The sequence below is a fragment of the Pan paniscus genome, chromosome 6 (assembly GCF_029289425.2).
Source record: "Pan paniscus chromosome 6, NHGRI_mPanPan1-v2.0_pri, whole genome shotgun sequence".
NCBI classification, from domain to species: domain Eukaryota; kingdom Metazoa; phylum Chordata; class Mammalia; order Primates; family Hominidae; genus Pan; species Pan paniscus.
In genome coordinates, this window is record NC_073255.2 from 95757873 (window position 1) to 95776639 (window position 18767).

Consider the following 18767-nt stretch of genomic DNA (forward strand, 5'->3'; position numbering starts at 1 on the left):
CAGAGAGGTCTAGTAAGATGCCATAATACCTTTTATCCTCTTTGACAGTTAGAAAGCCTTTAACTCATTAGACAGGAGATATAAGTACCTTGAGAGGTTATGTTATCAGGTTGACACATTTGGAATTTAAAAGCCTCAGAAAAAATATATATAAATAATATTTTTAGTTTTTGGAAGCTATTCACAAATTACTATTTGTATTCACAAGTTACTACATTACTTATGTAACCTCCTCTTTTTTAAAAGAACTCTTTTAAATCCTAAATGTATGTTAGGGTGAGGAAGGATTATATTAGTTACTACTTGGTGCTACTAACAGGATGATCTTAGGGAAAGTTAGGACCTACAACTTCTTTCTGAAGTGTGTCTCCCTTTAAAGATGTTACCTTGTAATAGTAATTGAAGAATTAAAAACATAAAAACTTGCTCTTTTGGCAGGTCTGAAGGTAGCAAGTTATCTCGATCGTTCACAGACAGTTATAGATCAGATGAACTCCTTGTTTCACTCTTTCCTTCTTTCCCACTATTGCACTTGACTAGTCTTTAAAAATAAAGATAAAAATGAGACAAAATTAAAGAAAAGTTGTTCTCATTATTTTTTTTTCCTTTTGGGGTGATAAAAAAATTTCTAAAACTAGATAGTGGTAATGGTTGCACAATATAGTGGATGTACTTAGAACCACTGAATTATAGATTTTTATTGTTTCCTTTTTGTTTGTACAAAGTCATGGGGTACATGTGCAATTTTGTTGCATGCATAGCTTGTGTAGCAGTCAAGTCAGAGCTTTTGGGGTATCCATCACATGAATAATGTACACACTACCCATTAATCAATTTATCTGGCTCACACCTGAAATCCCAACACTTTAGGAGGCCCAGGTGGGAGGATTGCTTTAGTCCAGGAGTTAAGACCAGCTTGGGCAACAAAGTGAGACACTATCTCTAAAAAAAAAAAATTATTTTTCTTAATTAGCTGGGACATACCTGCAGTCGCACCTACTTGAGAGGCTGAACCAGGAGGATCACTTGAGCCCAGGAGTTCGAGGCTGTAGTGAGCCATGATCACACCACTGCACTCCAGCCTGGGCAACAGAGTGAGACTTTGTCTCTAAAAAATACATACATACATAAATAATAAACTTATCATCCTCCCTACTCTTGTTATTTTTAATTAAAAGGATCAATTTGTTAACAAGCCTAAAAGCACATTTCATTTTTACTAAACATTCTAGTGGAGGCAAATTATGGTGTAAAATAATCCCGTATTTATTCTAAGGAAGTTAGAGAGGTACATAACTGTGGTGTATTAATGTTAATATTTGATTAAGAAAAAAACACTCTACCTGTTGTTTAGAGAACAGTGTACCAAATGTATTGAGTTTGTCCAATGTAATTGATTCTTTCATTAGTTGTCAAAGCAGTGAGCAGCTACTAGAGAAATCAAAGACATGAAAACATATTTTTTGGAAATGTTTATTTTTCAATTAAAGACCCAGAGTTGATATTGCTAAAGCGTAAAACCTTTTGTAAGTTGCGAATTATTTTTCCATAACCATTTTAGAAATTATAACTAAAAACTTTGATTTTTTCTGATTACCGTGACCAAAATTTAAAAGTAAATTTGGAAGTTTTTCCTGTTTTACTATCTACTAGACTTTTAAAGCTTCTTAAAAGACTAGACTTAAAAAGCTTATAAAGTCATTACAGAGAAAAAGGGGGTGGGGGAACTAAACAAGATTTCTAGAAAATGAAACTGTTTATGTACTTTGATGGAGTCTAGATATTAACAATACACAGAAGTCTAGATAACTGAACAGAAGCACTTTCTAAACTTAAACAGCCCATTTCATTTTTTTTTTTTTTTGGCCCAACATTATCTGTGTACTTAGAGAGTTTTTTTTAAATAAAAAACTTTATACTACTGTGTTTGAGTCATTTCACTATAGGAACATACTATAAGAGTTTAAATTATATTTAATAAATAAAATATTTTTATTATTGGATATTAATTGCATTTGTGCTGCTTGTTTCTACTTTCTAGTTTGTGCATAAATTAGTAGTTTTAAAAATCTCATTTTTTAAAGAAAATCTTACTTTTCATTTTTTATTTGTTCATTTAAACTGTTTAACAGTTCTTGATAGTACTGAAAGCTATGCTACTTTGTGTGAATGTGGTTTACCCCAAGCCAATTGAAAATTTTCCAGTGTAAAATAGCTACTTAATTAAAATCAGATTTTATGAATGTTATATATTGATGCTTTCTTTTATTTTTGCGAATAAAATAATTGTAGATTCGATCGCAACTCACTGCATCCTCTGCCTCCCAGGTTCAAGCGATTCTCCTGCCTCAGCCTCCCAAGTAGCTGGTATTACAGGTGCCCGCTACCACACCTGACTAATTTTTATATTTTTAATAGAGATGGAGTTTCACCATGTTGGCTAGGCTGGTCTTGAACTCCTGACCTCAGGTGATCCTGCCCACCTCAGCCTCTCAAAGTGCTGAGATTACAGGCATGAACCACCTTACCTGGCCTTCTGTTTTTTTTTTTTTTTTTCTTTTTAAACCTTTAGATTATCTTGATAGGCTACCTTAGAGGGAAAATTTTATTGAAACTGGCTATTAGGGTGTGGCTCTACAATATAGCTCAAAATAAATATATTTTAATAGAATATAAAATTGGAAAAGAACCCCATATAAACAAGGTCGATTAGAAGAAGCATGTTGAAAAACAATAGTTGCACAAATCAAGACAACTTACTGTTTCTCCTGTAGGGACTTTTGATTCTTAAAACAATCTTGATAAAAATTTTAGGTATACAGCAATAAATTAGGATTCAGATTAGTCAGAAGACATTGGCAATAAGGTTACTTTCAAGTTGTTAGGGAAGCAATTTATAAAAAACAAGTAAATTAAAATGTGTTACTGTTTTCAAATATTTTTACAGTAATAAAGGTAAAATCTTACTGTAATAAACAATACTAAATCCAAATAGTGCTTTATTAATGAAGTTTTGTTTAAATATATGTATTATTACAGTCGCTTCTCCAATTTGCAAAATCTTGGGAATGATTTCTAATCCATCGGCCGCTTTATAGTGACATTAAAATCAGAAATAATGTACAGATACAGCCCATACTCATTATTTGGGGTAGCTATGTTCTATAAAGTCACCCATGAACACTGAATTAGTGCATACTGAACCATTGCTGCCTGGGGAAGTACCTTGTTTTATGTGTGTTTCTGTTTAAAGACACCTTATTTAATATATATTTTTGATTCATTAACAATTCATGGCCAACAGCACTGTAAATCATATCTGAACAGAGGTTATCTTTATTTATTTATTTATTTATTTTATTTTATTTTATATTGTTTGGGACAGAGTCTTACTTTGTCGCCAGGCTGGAGTGCAATGGTGTGACCTTGGTTTATGGCAACCTCCAACCTCTGGGTTCAAACAGTTCTCCTTGCTTCAGCCTCCCCGAGTTGCTGGGATTACAGGCGAGTGCCACCATGCCCAGCTACTTTTTTGTATTTTTAGTAGAGACGGGGTTTCACCATGTTGGCCAGGCTGTTCTCAAACTCCTGGCCTCAAGTGATCCGCCCACCTTGGCCCCCGCAAAGTGCTGGGATTAAAGGCGTGAGCCACTGTGCCTGGGTGAACAGAGGTTATCTAACACATTTTCTCTGTAAGACACATCACAGCATTCTTGCACTTAGGAACACGAGACACTGTTTTAAGCACTATACTTGAGGGCCATCTTGAACAACAGGATTGCCAACAAAAAGCACAAAAATGTGAAAAACATAACAAATAAAGGACACTGTTTACAGTAATCAGAGCTGAAACAGGAAGGTTAAAGCATCACCTTGTTCGACCTCAGCTGAGAACATGCACGTTGGGTGACTCAATTTTTTTTTTTTCACTCCATGCATGTCTGCAAATTAGGGCAAAAGCACCGTGAACGTTGATTTGGGGGTACAAAGAAATTTTACCAAGTAGGTGTGTTTGCAATTATGGAATCTGAGAATATGAGGATCGACTATATATAAAATTATCATTGCTATTTCTTTAACTTTTACCCTGTCTCCTTCATTTTTGTTTTTGCATCTCTGGGTGGTCTGCAACTTCAGCCAGAACTATTTGAAGGGATTCAAAGATTAATTACATATTGGTTTCAGGGCGCATTTTTGGTTTAGACACCTCAGTTAATTCTGACCTCAAATATGGTTCTCTTCTTTGTTTTAGATTCAAACAGAATACTTAATCAGATTTTTACTTTGATGGGGGGTGTCATTGTTACTTGGATTAGGACCAAAGACAGGATTTACTGCACAGTTACTTGCTTAATTGAATGAATAAAAACCAAATCATCTAAACACTTGTGTCATCTCGCAGTAATTGGCTCCTGAAGAGTTTAGCTTAAGCTCTTGCAGTTCTTTTTGTTTGTTTTCTCTTTTTTATTTTTATTTTTGTTAGCTCTTCCAATTCTTAACATTCTAGTCTTAAGTAATAAAGTAATTTATTTTGTTATAGGTTTTTTTTTTCACTAGTTTTGATCTACACCCCCCACTCCACTCTGTATACTGATAGCAGAAACTTAATTTTACTCAGTGTTCAATAATTTCAAGTTTAAATGAATTCAGTTTATGACAACTGCCTCTCCCTCCTCCCCTTCCTGGTTATGGTGTCTAAGTTTTGAGGTGATGAGGTGGCATTTATGGTCTGATGAGGGGTTGACATGTGAACATAATGGCAACCGTCATCCTTGCTTGAGTAGTGCATTGTCCTCCCTGGGTCTCAGCTGATTGGCATCTGCTGAGAAGTCTGCATCCTTTCTGGTCCTCAGCTGTGTGATTTACTGCTTTCTCAAATAATGCCTCCAGCACCACACCTTGAGGTTCCTTCAGGGCTGCTGCTCCCCTAGCTAGCCTCGACGCTCTCCAAATGCCAATATGGGGCCAATATAGTTCCCTCTACACCTAAAGCTGTACACCTAAATTTGCTTGGTAGTAATAGTATTTGTATTAGAATTTTACTGTTGGTAATAAACCGGCCTGGCATGTTACACACATCTCTAAATATATCTTTTTGAACAATAATAAAATTTATTACAATACTGTAATTGTGTTCCGTTTGTAACAAATGCATAATGTGTTACATTTTGTTGGTACTATTAACAATTTTATTTTAAATTGAAAGCTTTAGAAATTGATTTTCTCCTGTTCTAGATTTAAGTATATATACAATTCCAATGCTTCTTTTGATATATTATAGGGGCTAAGGAATAAACCAAAGAAAACAGCACATGTGAAACCAGACCTCATAGATGTTGATCTTGTAAGAGGTGAGTCTGATAAATAAATGCTTAATACAAGTAGACATTGTTCTGGAAGAAACAGAATTCAAAATAGGTTTAAATATTGTATTAGGCTGTTTTGCATTGCTATAAAGAAATACTTGAGATTGGGTAATTTATAAGAAAAGAGGCTTAATTGGTTCCTGGTTCTGCAGGCTGTACAGAAATCACAGCACCAGCACCTGCTTCTGGGGTAGGAAGCTTTACCCATGGCAGAAGGCAAGCGGGACCAGGCACATCACATGGCCAGAGCAGGAGCCAGAGAGTGGTAGTGGGGAGGTGCCACACACTTTTAAATCACCAGATCTCCTGAGAACTCACTCACTATCTCAAGGACAGCCTCAAGCCATGAGGGCTTCACCCTTATGGCCCATATACCTCCCAGGAGGCCCTGCCTCCAGCATTGGAGATTACAATTCAATATCAGATTTGGATGGGGACAGATATTCCAAACTATATCAGATATCTATCTGTCTGTCTATCTTTTTAGAAATAAAAACATTGTGAACCTTGATGAAGACAAGAATAGTATTAAAAAGAGAGAATGGGACCAGGTACAATGGCTCACACCTATAATCCCAGCACTTTGGGAAGCTGAAGGCAGAAGGATCTCTTGAACCCAGGAGTTTGACACCACCCTGGGCAGCAGAGTGAGATCCTATCTCAAAAAACAAACAAACAAACAAAACCAAAAAACAATTAAAGTGGTGATTTGTAATTCCTAACTAGAACTGACATTTGAATATTGTTCTATATTTATAAAATATGCGGGAGAAATTCTGTTATTTCAAAAAATGTTTTTTTCAAAATATTTAAAGTATCTATAAATTGGACATTTCTCACTCATAGTATAATACAGAATAAAATTATGTGGTGATGTTTTTCAAACATTGAAATTTTTTTCTTTAAAGAAATTAAAGAATAATATATAAATATACTCTGTTGTCCTATTTTACTTTTTTCAGGGTCTGCATTTGCAAAGGCAAAGCCTGAAAGTCCTTGGACTTCTCTGACCAGAAAGGGAATTGTTCGAGTTGTATTTTTCCCCTTTTTCTTCCGGTGGTGGTTACAAGTAACATCAAAGGTCATCTTTTTCTGGCTTCTTGTCCTTTATCTTCTTCAAGGTATAATTAAGTGATTTTTGCTTTTACTTTTCAGAATGTTACATTGTTAGGTTTAATAAGTCTTTGTTTTAAACATATGCTAACTACTACTGAGTATGATGTATAAGTATGTTAATAAAGGCACATAATTGATTTGGTATTAAAAATATTTGAGAAAACAAAGCAGTTATTTTTCAGTATAATTTTATGAATATTTGAATCTGTAGATGGTTAAAGAAAAATAGAAATCGAGAAGATTTTTTAAAATTAGAAAAAAACCTCATCAAAATGCATCTTCCACACATACATACATAGCAGTCTTTTAAAAATACAACCTATACAAGTTTATTTTTCCTGCCATAGGTATAGTTTCTTTTTTCTGTGCCTTTTACCACCGTGATGTGAGCTGTCCTTATACTTTATCAAAATTCTGTATACCGTGCACTCTGCTAGGTGCTTTCTAGATTCTCATTTCATTCTCACATCAACCTGATGAAGTACAGGGACTGTTACTATGCTTCGCTTATAGACGTGGGACCTGAAAGACCTGAGTGCCCAACGCCACATAGTCATCAAGTATGGTAGAGCCCAGATTCAATTCTAAGCATTCTGATCCCAGAACCACACACTTAACCACTCTTATGGTGCCTCCTAAAACAACATTCTAGTGCATAGTCTTAGCAGCAGTATATAACACAACATGTATAACATTGTAGAGCATTTAGAAACTAAAGAAGAAACTATTCATATTCCATCACGTGAGCAAAGCCGTTATTTTCATTTGGTTGATGTCCTTTCAGTCTTTTTAATATGTTATTTAAAAAAAACCACGATTACAATCCTGAATGATTATTTAAATTTGTTTTATCAACAGATTCTAAGAGATACTTTTTAAATAAATGAAAATATAATAAAAACTGCAGACTGTTATTTAGATAAAGTTGTTTCTTCTAAGCCAGGTTACATCTTATATACATAAAAGGGTGTGGACTATGATAATTTTGTGGTTGTTGTTATTAGAATGTGTGTGTGTGTTTTCTGATTAAAGATATAATAATATTTTCATGGCAGGAAATTTGGAAAATGTAGAAAAAGCTAAAGAAAAAAAGAACTACCCATCATCTTGCCTTTAAATTTATAATACTTTTTAAATAGTTGAGATTATTTTATATGAACAGCTACATTTTTTTTAACCTAATGTCATAATATCAAAGTCTTTGTAAATATAACTTCTAAGTTACTAGAAAATATCTTGTCCTACTTCAATATTGGGCAGTTAAGCTGATTGCTATTTTTTGCTATTATAATTACTGCTGAAGTGATCATCATATTTGCTTATCAGTATTTTCTATTTATAGTGATCATAATTTTTATCATTTTCTTGTTTTCTTCTCAAAAGGACTTAAGAGAGCTTAATTTAAGTATAGTTATCTTCAAAGGTTTTCTGGCTTACCTAGATGAGAAAACTTTATTTGAACGTGGTCAGAAATTGCAATAGTTTATTAGAGTAATTCAGTACCATTGATTGTACATCACAGTGCATTGTGCTTTTTAAGATATTGCTGCTTTCTAGTATTCCACGACAAACAAGTTTCCAATGTAACTAAAAGTTCACTGACATTGTATAATTATATTGTGTCTGAAATTTACTTACTGGTTCCTCTAAGTTAAATAGGGAACATGGGTTAGATTGGGCATTAAATGAGATATTTTTAAGTTCAGAATCCAAGTTTAATCATAAGGCCCTTATGATGAATACTAAACATTCTCCTAGTAAAGCTTAGTTAGAGAAATGACTTAACCTTCTTAAAGTCACACAGCTAGTGCCAAAGTCATGATGTGACTCTGATGACCCTCGGCAGGCTGCCATTACCTTTGAAAACCACTGTATGTCTATCTCCATTGCAGCACCCTGTGGAAAAGCAGGGTGCTACAGTGCTCTGAGTTATGTCCTCGCTCTTGTTCGCACTTCTTGAAAGGCAGAAAGAATCAAATGCAGTCAGATTTGGTTTTATATAACTATGTATAGTTTTTTTTATTTCAATTACATGCTTTTTAAGTATCTCAGCTATGTATTCTCAGCTCTATCCCCATTTCTGCATGTCTTGGTTGCCTAGTTTCTTGCCAAGATTACTGCCAGGAAACCTCATATCATCTTCTACTTTCTGTCCATTTACCTATTAAATGACAAATTCAAACCAGCTGCTTAAGATCTAAATTTCTTCACTAGTTATCATTGCTTTCAAGATGCAATCTGAGTTTTCAAATCCCTCCTTGAATTTCTATCCCACCTTAACCAGGCTAAACTAGCTCTTTGCTGTTTCTTAAACATTCCATGCTTTTTTGCCTGTGTCTTTGGACATGCAACTCCCTTTGCGTGGGGTAGCCCTTTTCCCTTTTGTTTAGTCAATCCTCTGTGTTCTCTCAAATTTAGATTAGACATCAGACATCACTTTCTTTAAGAATCCTTTCATAACTCCCCAATGTAGTTACATATCTTTCTTATGTATATTATAGCAGTTAATCATAAGTGTTATATTAGTCACCTTGGGCTACCATAACAAAATACCACAGATTGGGTGGCTTATACAACAAAATTTATTTTTTCACCATTCTGAGGGGTGGAAGTGCAAGAGTGAGGCAATGTCAGAGTTGGTGTCTGATGAGGCTTCTCTGACTTGTAGATGTCCACCTTCTTGCTGTGTCTTCACAGGGCCTTTCTTGTGTGTGTGAGTGGAGAGAGAGAGTACTCTGGTATCTCTGCCTCTTCATATAAAGACAAGAGTCATATCAGTTTAAGGCCTTACACTTACGAATCTGTTTAACCTTTACTACCTCCTTATAGGCCCTGTCTCCAAACGTAGTCACATTGTGGGTTAGGGCTTCATTCAGCATATGCATTTGTGTGGGGAGGATGAAAGGAGCACAGTTTAGTTCATAACAGGTATTTTCATTGTTTCTTTATATGTCTCTTCTTTCCTGTAAACCAAGCTTGTCCAACCCATGGCCCATAGGCCACATGCAGCCCAGGATAGCTTTGAATGTGGCCCAACCCAGGTTCATAAACTTTCTTAAAACCTTATGAGATTTTTTTAAATTTTTTTAAAGCTTATCAGCTATCGTTAGTGTTAGTGTATTTTATGTGTGGCCCCAGACAATTCTTCTTGCAGTGAGGCCCAGGGAAGCCAAAAGATTGGATACCCCTGGTCTAAACCAAGGGATAGGGAGCGGAGACTGTGTCTTGTCTTTTTTTCTGCATTGCCTAATTGCCACTGAATCTTAAAGATTAACAGTCCTAAAAATGGAAGATGATATTCCATTCTATTCTATTCTGTTTTTTAGACATAGGGTTTTGCTTTGTTGCTCAGGCTGGAGTGCAGTGGTGCGATCATAGTTCACTGCAGCCTTGAACTCCCGGGCACAAGCAATCCTCCAGCCTCAGCCTCCCAACTAGCTAGGACTATAGGAGCATGCCACCATGCCCAGCTAATTATTTTTATTTTTATTTTTGTAGAGATGGGGTCTTAATATGTTGCCCAGGCTGGTCTTGAACTCTTGACCTCAAGTAATCCTCCCACTTCACCCTGTTAAAGTGCTGGGATTACAGTTGTCAGCCACCACAGTTTCTCTCTGTTGCTCAGGCTGGAGTGTGGTGGTGCAGTCATGGCTCGCTGCAGCCTCAACCTCCAAGGCTCAATCATTCCTCCTACCTCTGCCTCCATAGCTGGAACTACAGGCATGCACTGCCATTCCCAGCTAATTTTTGAAATTTTTTTGTAGAGGCAGGGTTTCGCCTTGTTGCCCAGGCTGGTGTCAAACTCCTGGGCTAAAGCAGTCCACCCGCCTCAGCCTGTCAGACTGCTGGGATTACAGGTGTGAGCCATTGCATCCAGCCTACTCCTAGAGTTCCCCTTGCCCAGTACGTGAAGTCCTGCCTTTGAAATGTTTGTGCCCAACAACATTCTGTCTTAGTTGATCTCCAGCAGAAATCTCTAGCAGCACTGTCTAGTTCGTAGGACTTCATTAAATGCTCAAAAAGTATAACTCAGCATTATATAAAATAAGTGAATGTTTTCTCTATATATCTTCTTTTTTTTTTTGAGACGGAGTCTCGCTCTGTTGCCCAGGCTGGAGTGCATGATCTCAGCATGATCTCGGTTCACTGAGATCACCTCCCAGGTTCAAGCAGTTCTTCTGCCTCAGCCTCCCGAGTAGCTGGGACTACAGGCGTGTGCCACTAAGCCCAGCTAATTTTTGTATTTTTAGCAGAGATGGGGTTTCTCCATATTGGCCAGGCTGGTCTCAAACTCCTGACCTCGTGTTCTGCCGGCCTCAGCCTTCCAAAGTGCTGAGATTACAGGCAGGAGCTACCACGCCCGGCTCTCCATATATCTTCTAAACCTTAACTTGAGAGGAAAACAAAAAGGGGAAATGATACCAGAGTTACGGAGGAAAAGCTACTGTCTCAGGAACTGAGACCATGGGAGGGACATGATCACTTTTAGAAAGATACAGTCAGAAGAAAGAAGGAAAAAGAGAGGAAGAAAGTGGCTTCTCCTCCTTTTTCTAATGCCTTGTCGTCAGAATTTCACAGTATGTAATAACTTCCTGTTAAGATATACAGAAAATATGATTTGTATGCTCCCAGCCCTAGGATTACAGAGAATGGTGATCACAGAGCTGAAAGAGTTCAGATAAATAACCAGCAACAGGTTATATAAAACCTAAAGTTTTAAAAGATGTTCTCCTTTGTGTCTGAAACTCTGAACTTCTTAAGTAAGCATTTGTACTTGCCCCTTTTAAAATTAGAGTTAATGGCACGGTGAAACCCCATCTCTACTAAAAATACAAAAAATTAGCCAAGCGTGGTGGTGGGCACCTGTAGTCCCAGCTACTTGGGAGCCTGAGGCAGGAGAATGGCGTGAACCTGGGAGGCGGAGTTGCAGTGAGCCGAGATCGTGCCACTGCACTCCAGCCTGGGCAACAGAGCGAGACTCCGTCTCAAGAAAAATTAAGAGTTAATGGTAGCTAAAAAAAAAAAAAAAAAGCTACTATTCACCAATGTTAAGTATACATTTACGGTGTATAAGCAGCTTTTCAAAATGTTTTACATGCACTACCTCACCTAAAACCTATTATAGTGCCTATGTACTGTATGTATGCTGTGTACTATGTAGATACACAGAAGATTAAACCAAGGCTCAAAAACATTAAAGAACTTGATAAAAGTCACATTAGAATTCATATTAAAAACAAAAAAGACTCTCTGCTTTTCAAAATTCCAGACTGTTATGGAATAACTAGAGAATTTGGGTTAAATTCCAGGGTAATTCATAACGATGATTGGCATTAAAAATTTTTTTTTCTTATTACTTACAGTTACATACAGCTGAAATTTGTTTTCATGATACTCTTTAAGTATATTAAAGTGTATTAGCAGATTAAGTGATGTTTTAAGCTTTTGGTATATTGGACCAGGATTCTTTGAGTTGCAGGTGGCAGAAACTAAATGCAAACTAGCTTTTACAAGAAGTTGGTTTTTTTGGTCGTTAATTTTACTGTTTATCATAAAAGCTAAACAAAAAAAACCCCAGGAAACTAGATAGAATAGTACAACAGCTGGGGTGGCCATATGTCCCGGTTTGCCTGGGATTGTCCAACCCAAGTTTACTCATGTTGTCCTGGTGCCTTTCACTCTCAAAAGTGTCTTGGTTTAGATGGTAAATTACATGGTCACCCTAAACACCTAAATACCCATCTCTTTAACAATGATTAACGTTTTGGGATGTTTACTTAATCTGTTTTGTTAAGTAAATTATATACATTGAGACATTTTACCCCTGAATACATCAATATATGTCTCTTCAAAATAAGCACATATAACCACATTACAGTGATCACACTTAACAAAATGACCAAAAATCTTATAATATTTACATTTTATTTTAGGTACTCCTTGGCCCTGGATTCAGGCATGGCTGGATTGAGAGGCTCAGACAATATCTTCACTTCTTTTTGCTGTAGACTTTGGTCTTGCTGGTCACATTCTTAGGTTGGCTCTTTCTAGGTGGTGGCTAAGGTGGCCCCTAGCAATTTCATTTTTTCATAGTCTTTAGTGTTTGTGATCTAGGAGAAAGGTCTTGAAGCACCTATATTAGTCCCTGAAAAAGACTGATTGGCCCTACTTAGGTCACTTGCCCATCTTTTTATAAACTTTTGTATTCAGACTTACTAAGACTGTGACAAGCCTAGGTTACATGTCTGTCCCTGAGGTGGGAGAAATAAGAATGTATGATTGATGGATAAAGGAGGGAGACAAAGGTAAAGAGAGTTTATGTCCAGAAAGTCTAAGGGATACTGTGTAGGCAAAACAAAATTTCCCTTCATGTAGTAATAGTTAGCATTGATGGATGTTTAGTGGTTTCTCTGGAAACTATGCCTAAGTAAATTTGTTATTAATTCTAAGGAGATAGACCTCTATTAATAAGAAGCTCTTTGTATCTGTATGATACACTTATCATAAGATTTCTTTATTTGTAAAACAAAGAAATAATGTACTTGAGGTTAGGGTAGTTCTTTGATTGTCTGTGATGTTACTTAGAAATGTCCTTTGATTCATATGCATCTAATTTACATTGCAGCGTTGAGGTGTACTTTAGAGACTATGTTGGGTGTTGTCTTGTTCCGAGAGTTTATTACTAAATACCATGGCTAGGCTGCGGCAGACAATAAAACAGTCTGAAAGAGCTTGTCTATAGTAATATTTTAAACTCATTTAAATTTAGAAAAATATTTTGGCAAAAAATAATGTAAAAACAATTTTAAAAGTTTTGAAGAGGTGACTATCAGATCTATAATTAAGCATATTTTCTTTCCCTTTTTATAGTTGCTGCAATAGTATTATTCTGCTCCACTTCTAGCCCACACAGCATACCTCTGACAGAGGTGATTGGGCCGATATGGCTGATGCTGCTCCTGGGAACTGTGCATTGCCAGATTGTTTCCACAAGAACACCCAAACCTCCTCTAAGTACAGGGGGTAAAAGAAGAAGGTACTGTTTTTTAAAAAGTAATATTTTTGTACATTTATGTAATTTGAATCTACGATTGTTCTTGACTCCTCTTATCTTCATAGACTAAAATCTTATCTTGTAAGGTTGCTGTTTCAAAAAAACACTGAGCTTCAGAATCAATTACCAGATGATTTAGTTTCCATATTTGCTTCAAGGCCATTTTAAGACCACATGCCTGTGTTTTTGTTTCTTTTTTTTTTTTTCCTTGAAGCTCATTTATAGTCACCTAATATCAATGTAGACAATATATGTTAGCTAGATTGTTAATAATTCCTACTACTTATAAAAATCTTGTATTTCTAATAGAAGATGCTTTGGCAAAAACAAAAACCTAGAAAAAATTTCAGCTAAACTGTATTTACTAAATGCTATTTGGTTTTGTTTTGTTTTTTTCTTTTTGTATTTTTTTTGAGACAGGGTCTCACTGTCTCCGTCACCCAGGCTGGAGTCCAGCTCACTGTGGCCTGGACCTCCTGGGCTCAAGTGATCCTCTCACCTCATCCTCCTGAGTAGCTGGGAATACAGGTGTATGCCACCCCACCTGACTAGTTTTTTTATTTTTTATTTTTTGTAGAGATGGGGTCTCACTTTATTGTCCAGGCTAGTCTTGAATTCCTGGGCTCAAGCGATCCTCCCACCTCGGCCTCCCAAAGTGCTGGGATTACAGGCATGAGCCACCACAACTGGCCACTAAATTCTGTTTGAATCTGTTTAATATTACCCTTGATTCAGTAAATATAGCATGTCTCACTGGCCAATCAGCACACTGGAGTTTGTTTTAAGGTTCTTTTGGAGCAGGTCCTCTTTTGAATATCATTGCTAAGAGATTGTGACATTTGTAGTTTTTTGGTGCTGAGATTTAAGCCCATCTCATTTTTAAAAGATAATACATTAGATAAATAGCAATGTCCATAAATTAGATTATAATTCTCTCCAATCTAAATTTTCTTCTTTCTTCATCTGCAGATAAGTGGCATTCAAATAGGGAAGAAATGCTTTTGTAAATATCCATCCAATGCAATCCTTTCAACCTTCTGTCCACTGACCTGCCACTATAAGCAAGGACCAATACCTTAACATTTCTAGAAATTGGTCTTGAATATGCATCATGATATTTGGATTAAATTTTATCTTGTAAATCTAAATTTTATTATGTGTTAAGTAAAGTTCCTGTGTTTATGTTTTCCAAAATTTTGATTGTACTACTGAGAAAGTGGTTATTAAAATATTAAAGCTGCCTTCCATTCTTAATCTCTTCTGATGAAGGAAATTAAGAAAAGCAGCCCATTTGGAAGTACATAGGGAAGGAGACGGTTCTAGTACCACAGATAACACACAAGAGGGAGCAGTTCAGAACCACGGTACAAGCACCTCTCACAGCGTTGGCACTGTCTTCAGAGATCTCTGGCATGCTGCTTTCTTTTTATCAGGGTTTGTATTTATTTAAGGTTTTATATGGCATAGAGATGGCACTATCCTTTTTCTGGCACTTCAGTCTCAGGTAATGAATATTAATTACTTTAAATGTGACAGCCTCATTATGGATTTTGTTTTGATAAATTATAATAGTATAGATAATGGAAAAATAGACACTGTAAACTTTATTTGGCTCATGTGTACATACATCTATACGAGAATGAATATATCAAAGCATATTTAGCTAGGATTTCCTTTTTTTTTTGGGACAGAGTCTGGCTCTGTTGCCCAGGCTGGAGTGCAGTGGCACGATCTCGGCTCACTGCATCCTCTACCTTCCGGGTTCAAGTGATTTTCCCGCCTCAGCCACCCGAGTAGCTGGGCTTACAGGCACGTGCCACCACACCTGGCTAATTTTTTGTATTTTTAGTAGAGATGGGGTTTCACCATATTGGCCAGACCTCGGCCTCCTAAAGTGCTGTGATTACAGGTGTGAGCCACCGAACCCGGCCAGGATTTCTTGATTTTGGTTTCTTTTATATTTCTGAAGTACTATTTTACTTGTGTTAATTGGTTAATTTATTTTTATCACCGTTTTGGGTCAAAATTGGCTGTATTAAAATGTCATGTGAATTGTATAATTTTTTTCTTCTAAGTTCTTGCCTCAATTATCCAAAATTATCTGAAATAAAACATATAGGCATTGTTACTTAAGTGAATAAAATGTATATTATAGTATGTGATTCTACTTTTGTACAATGTACCATGTGCATTTGTGTACTATACAAAAATGGCTTTTTGCATACAACTGTACAAAAATGGCTTTTTGCATACAACTGTACAAAAATGGCTTTTTGCATACAACTGTACAAAAATGGCTTTTTGCATACAACTGTACAAAAATGGCTTCTTGCATACAACTATACAAAAATGACTTCTTGTATAGTTTGTATAGTTGTACCATCAATGAAGACTTACCAAATAGGAAAATATAATTACAGCAAACATTAAAAAAACCTAACTCCATCTTGTATTATTATTATTATTTTGAATATTCAGAACACTTAAGGGTTGTATTACTAGTTTATATATACCTATAATAAATGTGAAAAAAGTTAAAAGGCTATGATCAAAATATTGAGTGTAACTGATGAAAGGTACTTAATCAAGAAAAGGGATATTGCAAATAACTATTCTGTCACTTTGTTAACTCCACTAATACCATATTTCATCAATTTGTGATTGTGCTCTTAGGATAAAGTTTATCATGCATTATAGAACTAAGCAGTTATATCCAGGGCATATTTTCGTTGATTGTAATTTTGGGGAAAGTTTTCCAGATTTTAATAGTTTACAGTAACATGGCATTAAGTGAAAATCCTTTCTATTCCAATCACCTATTCTTCCTCCAGGGACAATATGTTTTGTTTTCGTTTTTAAACTTGGGTTGAATTCTGTCTATATCTCTCTCTTCTTTAGTCTTTTAAAAAAAATGTTTTGCACATAACTAACTTGGATGTAATATAGCTCTCCTTTCTAACATTGGCATGCAACAATTTAGTCACTGCAAAGTCAGTTTCTTGAGCATTTCCAGATAAGCAGTTATAAATAGCGTAATGGATATATTTCACTTTTTGGGAATCATTCTTTTGTTTTGGTTGTCTACAACTGATATTATGTGTAGTATTCAGAGTCCCCCTAAAACTAGTAGGGTTGATACCTTTGGAAGTTTACTATATTTCTCTTATCAAATGAGATAGAGACTTAAATATTCCTCCTGTTGGGCAGCAGCATGACCATGATCATGACTGCCATTGCAGTGGCTGTCCATTATAGTGGCTAACTCACTCTGGATTTATTCTCTTTAATCATGACAGCTGTACATCTAAATATTTTAAAAGATGTACTGTGTTTATCTCATTTTGGGGCTAGTTTGCTAGCATATGAATGAGACTTTTATTAGGTACAAGTAGATCTTAAGAGAAATGTTAATTTTAGAAGTCCTAAGCTGAGTTCAGAGATCTTGATGATATTTTCTTCTTTCAGGCTTTGTTAAGACAGGAAATCCTTAAACTAAGCACTTATCAACTAAGCACTTACCAACTTATCAACTAAGACTTAACAAAATTGTTTCTGGTGATAAATTGAAAAGCTGGATACTTCCGTTAAGTTATCTCTGTTAACATAACTGATTGGAAAATAAATTAATAACCACACAGATACCTAAGCTTTGTGTATGGTATCTTCATGGTTTTCTAGATGTTAGGTTGAGAACCACTATTCTATTTTTATATATATATATATTTTTAACCTATCTCACTGCACACTGAGAGAACCACCCTTTTTTTTTTTGAGACAGGGTCTCACTCCTATAGTCCTTGGTGGAGTGCAGTGGCGTGATCATGGCTCCCTGAAGCCTCAGCCTCCCAGGCTCAGGTGATTCTCCCACTTCAGACTCTCAAGTAGCTGGGACTATAGGCATTTGCCACCATGCCCAGCTAAGAGAACCACTATTTTAAAACCCTGTATTTATAAGTTGGAAAGGTACTGTTTGTCATCTCTAAGTACATTTTATTCTCAAGATAAAACTATTATTTTTGAAACAAGACATAGTATTTTTCATTTGAAAAATTGGGAATTACTTTAATAAACCTTTATGAACCTGAGAAAACAAAGTCTAAGAAAATGTCAATTTAAAAAGAGATAGAGGCTGGGCACGGTGGCTCACGCCTGTAATCCCAGCACTTTATGAGGCCAAGGCGGGTGGATCACCTGAGGTCAGGAGTTCAAGACCAGTCTGGCCAACATGGTGAAACCCCACCTGTACTAAAAATACAAAAATTAGCTGGGCGTGATAGTGGGTGCCTATAATCCCAGCTATTTGAGAGGCTAGGGCAGGAGAATTGCTTGAACCCAGGCAATGGAGGTTGTAGTGAGTCAAGATTGTGCCACTGCATTCCAGCCTGGGTGACAGAGCGAGACTCCGTCTGAAAAAAAAAAAAAAAGATAGAAATCAATTATATTTCCTAAGGATTTAGTACTTTAATTTCAATTAATTGTTAATTAATGTAATTATAGTTTCTATTAAAGAGATTGAATAGGATGAATTACATCTTGATTGTGTGTCATTCAGCATAGTACTTACTTCAGAAGTCACATGGATCCTAAGTTTTCTTTCATGTCCTGTAAGATTCATTTCACCGTGACAATATCACTGAAAAACAGCAAACAGGAATTACATCTCTCACTGTGTTGCCAAGGCTGGTCTCAAACTCGTGGGCTCAAGCAATTCTCCCACCTTAACCTCCCAAAGTGTTGAGATTACAGGTGTGAGCCACCACACCCAGCTTTATTAAATCTTTAACTTTCACTTTAGTGTTAAAAACAGTAAATACTAAGGCTAAAAGTGACAGGAATCTTAAAGGTAGATCAGTCAGGCACATTAGTTAACATGTGATCTGGTTTTATTCTGATTATCTGTCTCTAAATCACCAGGTCAAATTAAAATACAAAAAAATTAGCCAGGCATAGTGGCACGTGCCTGTAATCCCAGCTACTTGAGAGGCTGAGGCAGGAGAATCACTTGAACCTGGGTGGCGGAGGTTGCAGTGAGCTGAGATGGCACCACTGCACTCCAGCCTGGGTGACAGAGCTAGACTCTGTCTCAAAAAAAAAAAAAAAGAAATATCTAATAAGTACCATCCTAAGCCAGGCATTGAGTCACATGCTGGGAGTACAATGCTGAAGCTCATAAGCTAGTGGGGGAAAATCACATATAAACCCACTGAAATACAGTGTTACAAATGCAAACA

At 36.2% G+C, this 18767-nt stretch overlaps 1 protein-coding gene across 10 annotated transcripts in view; it reads left to right on the forward strand.

Moving 5' to 3' along the window:
- Window positions 1-18767, forward strand: part of PHTF2 (putative homeodomain transcription factor 2) — a 160742-nt gene that overhangs the window by 98960 nt on the left and 43015 nt on the right. For all 10 annotated transcript variants that reach the window (XM_008969279.5, XM_057302893.2, XM_063605938.1 and 7 more), the window contains 4 exons: window positions 5282-5351; window positions 6329-6487; window positions 13353-13518; window positions 14806-14970. In XM_008969279.5, the coding sequence (XP_008967527.2) occupies window positions 5282-5351; window positions 6329-6487; window positions 13353-13518; window positions 14806-14970 (560 nt within the window). The remainder of the gene's footprint in view (window positions 1-5281; window positions 5352-6328; window positions 6488-13352; window positions 13519-14805; window positions 14971-18767) is intronic.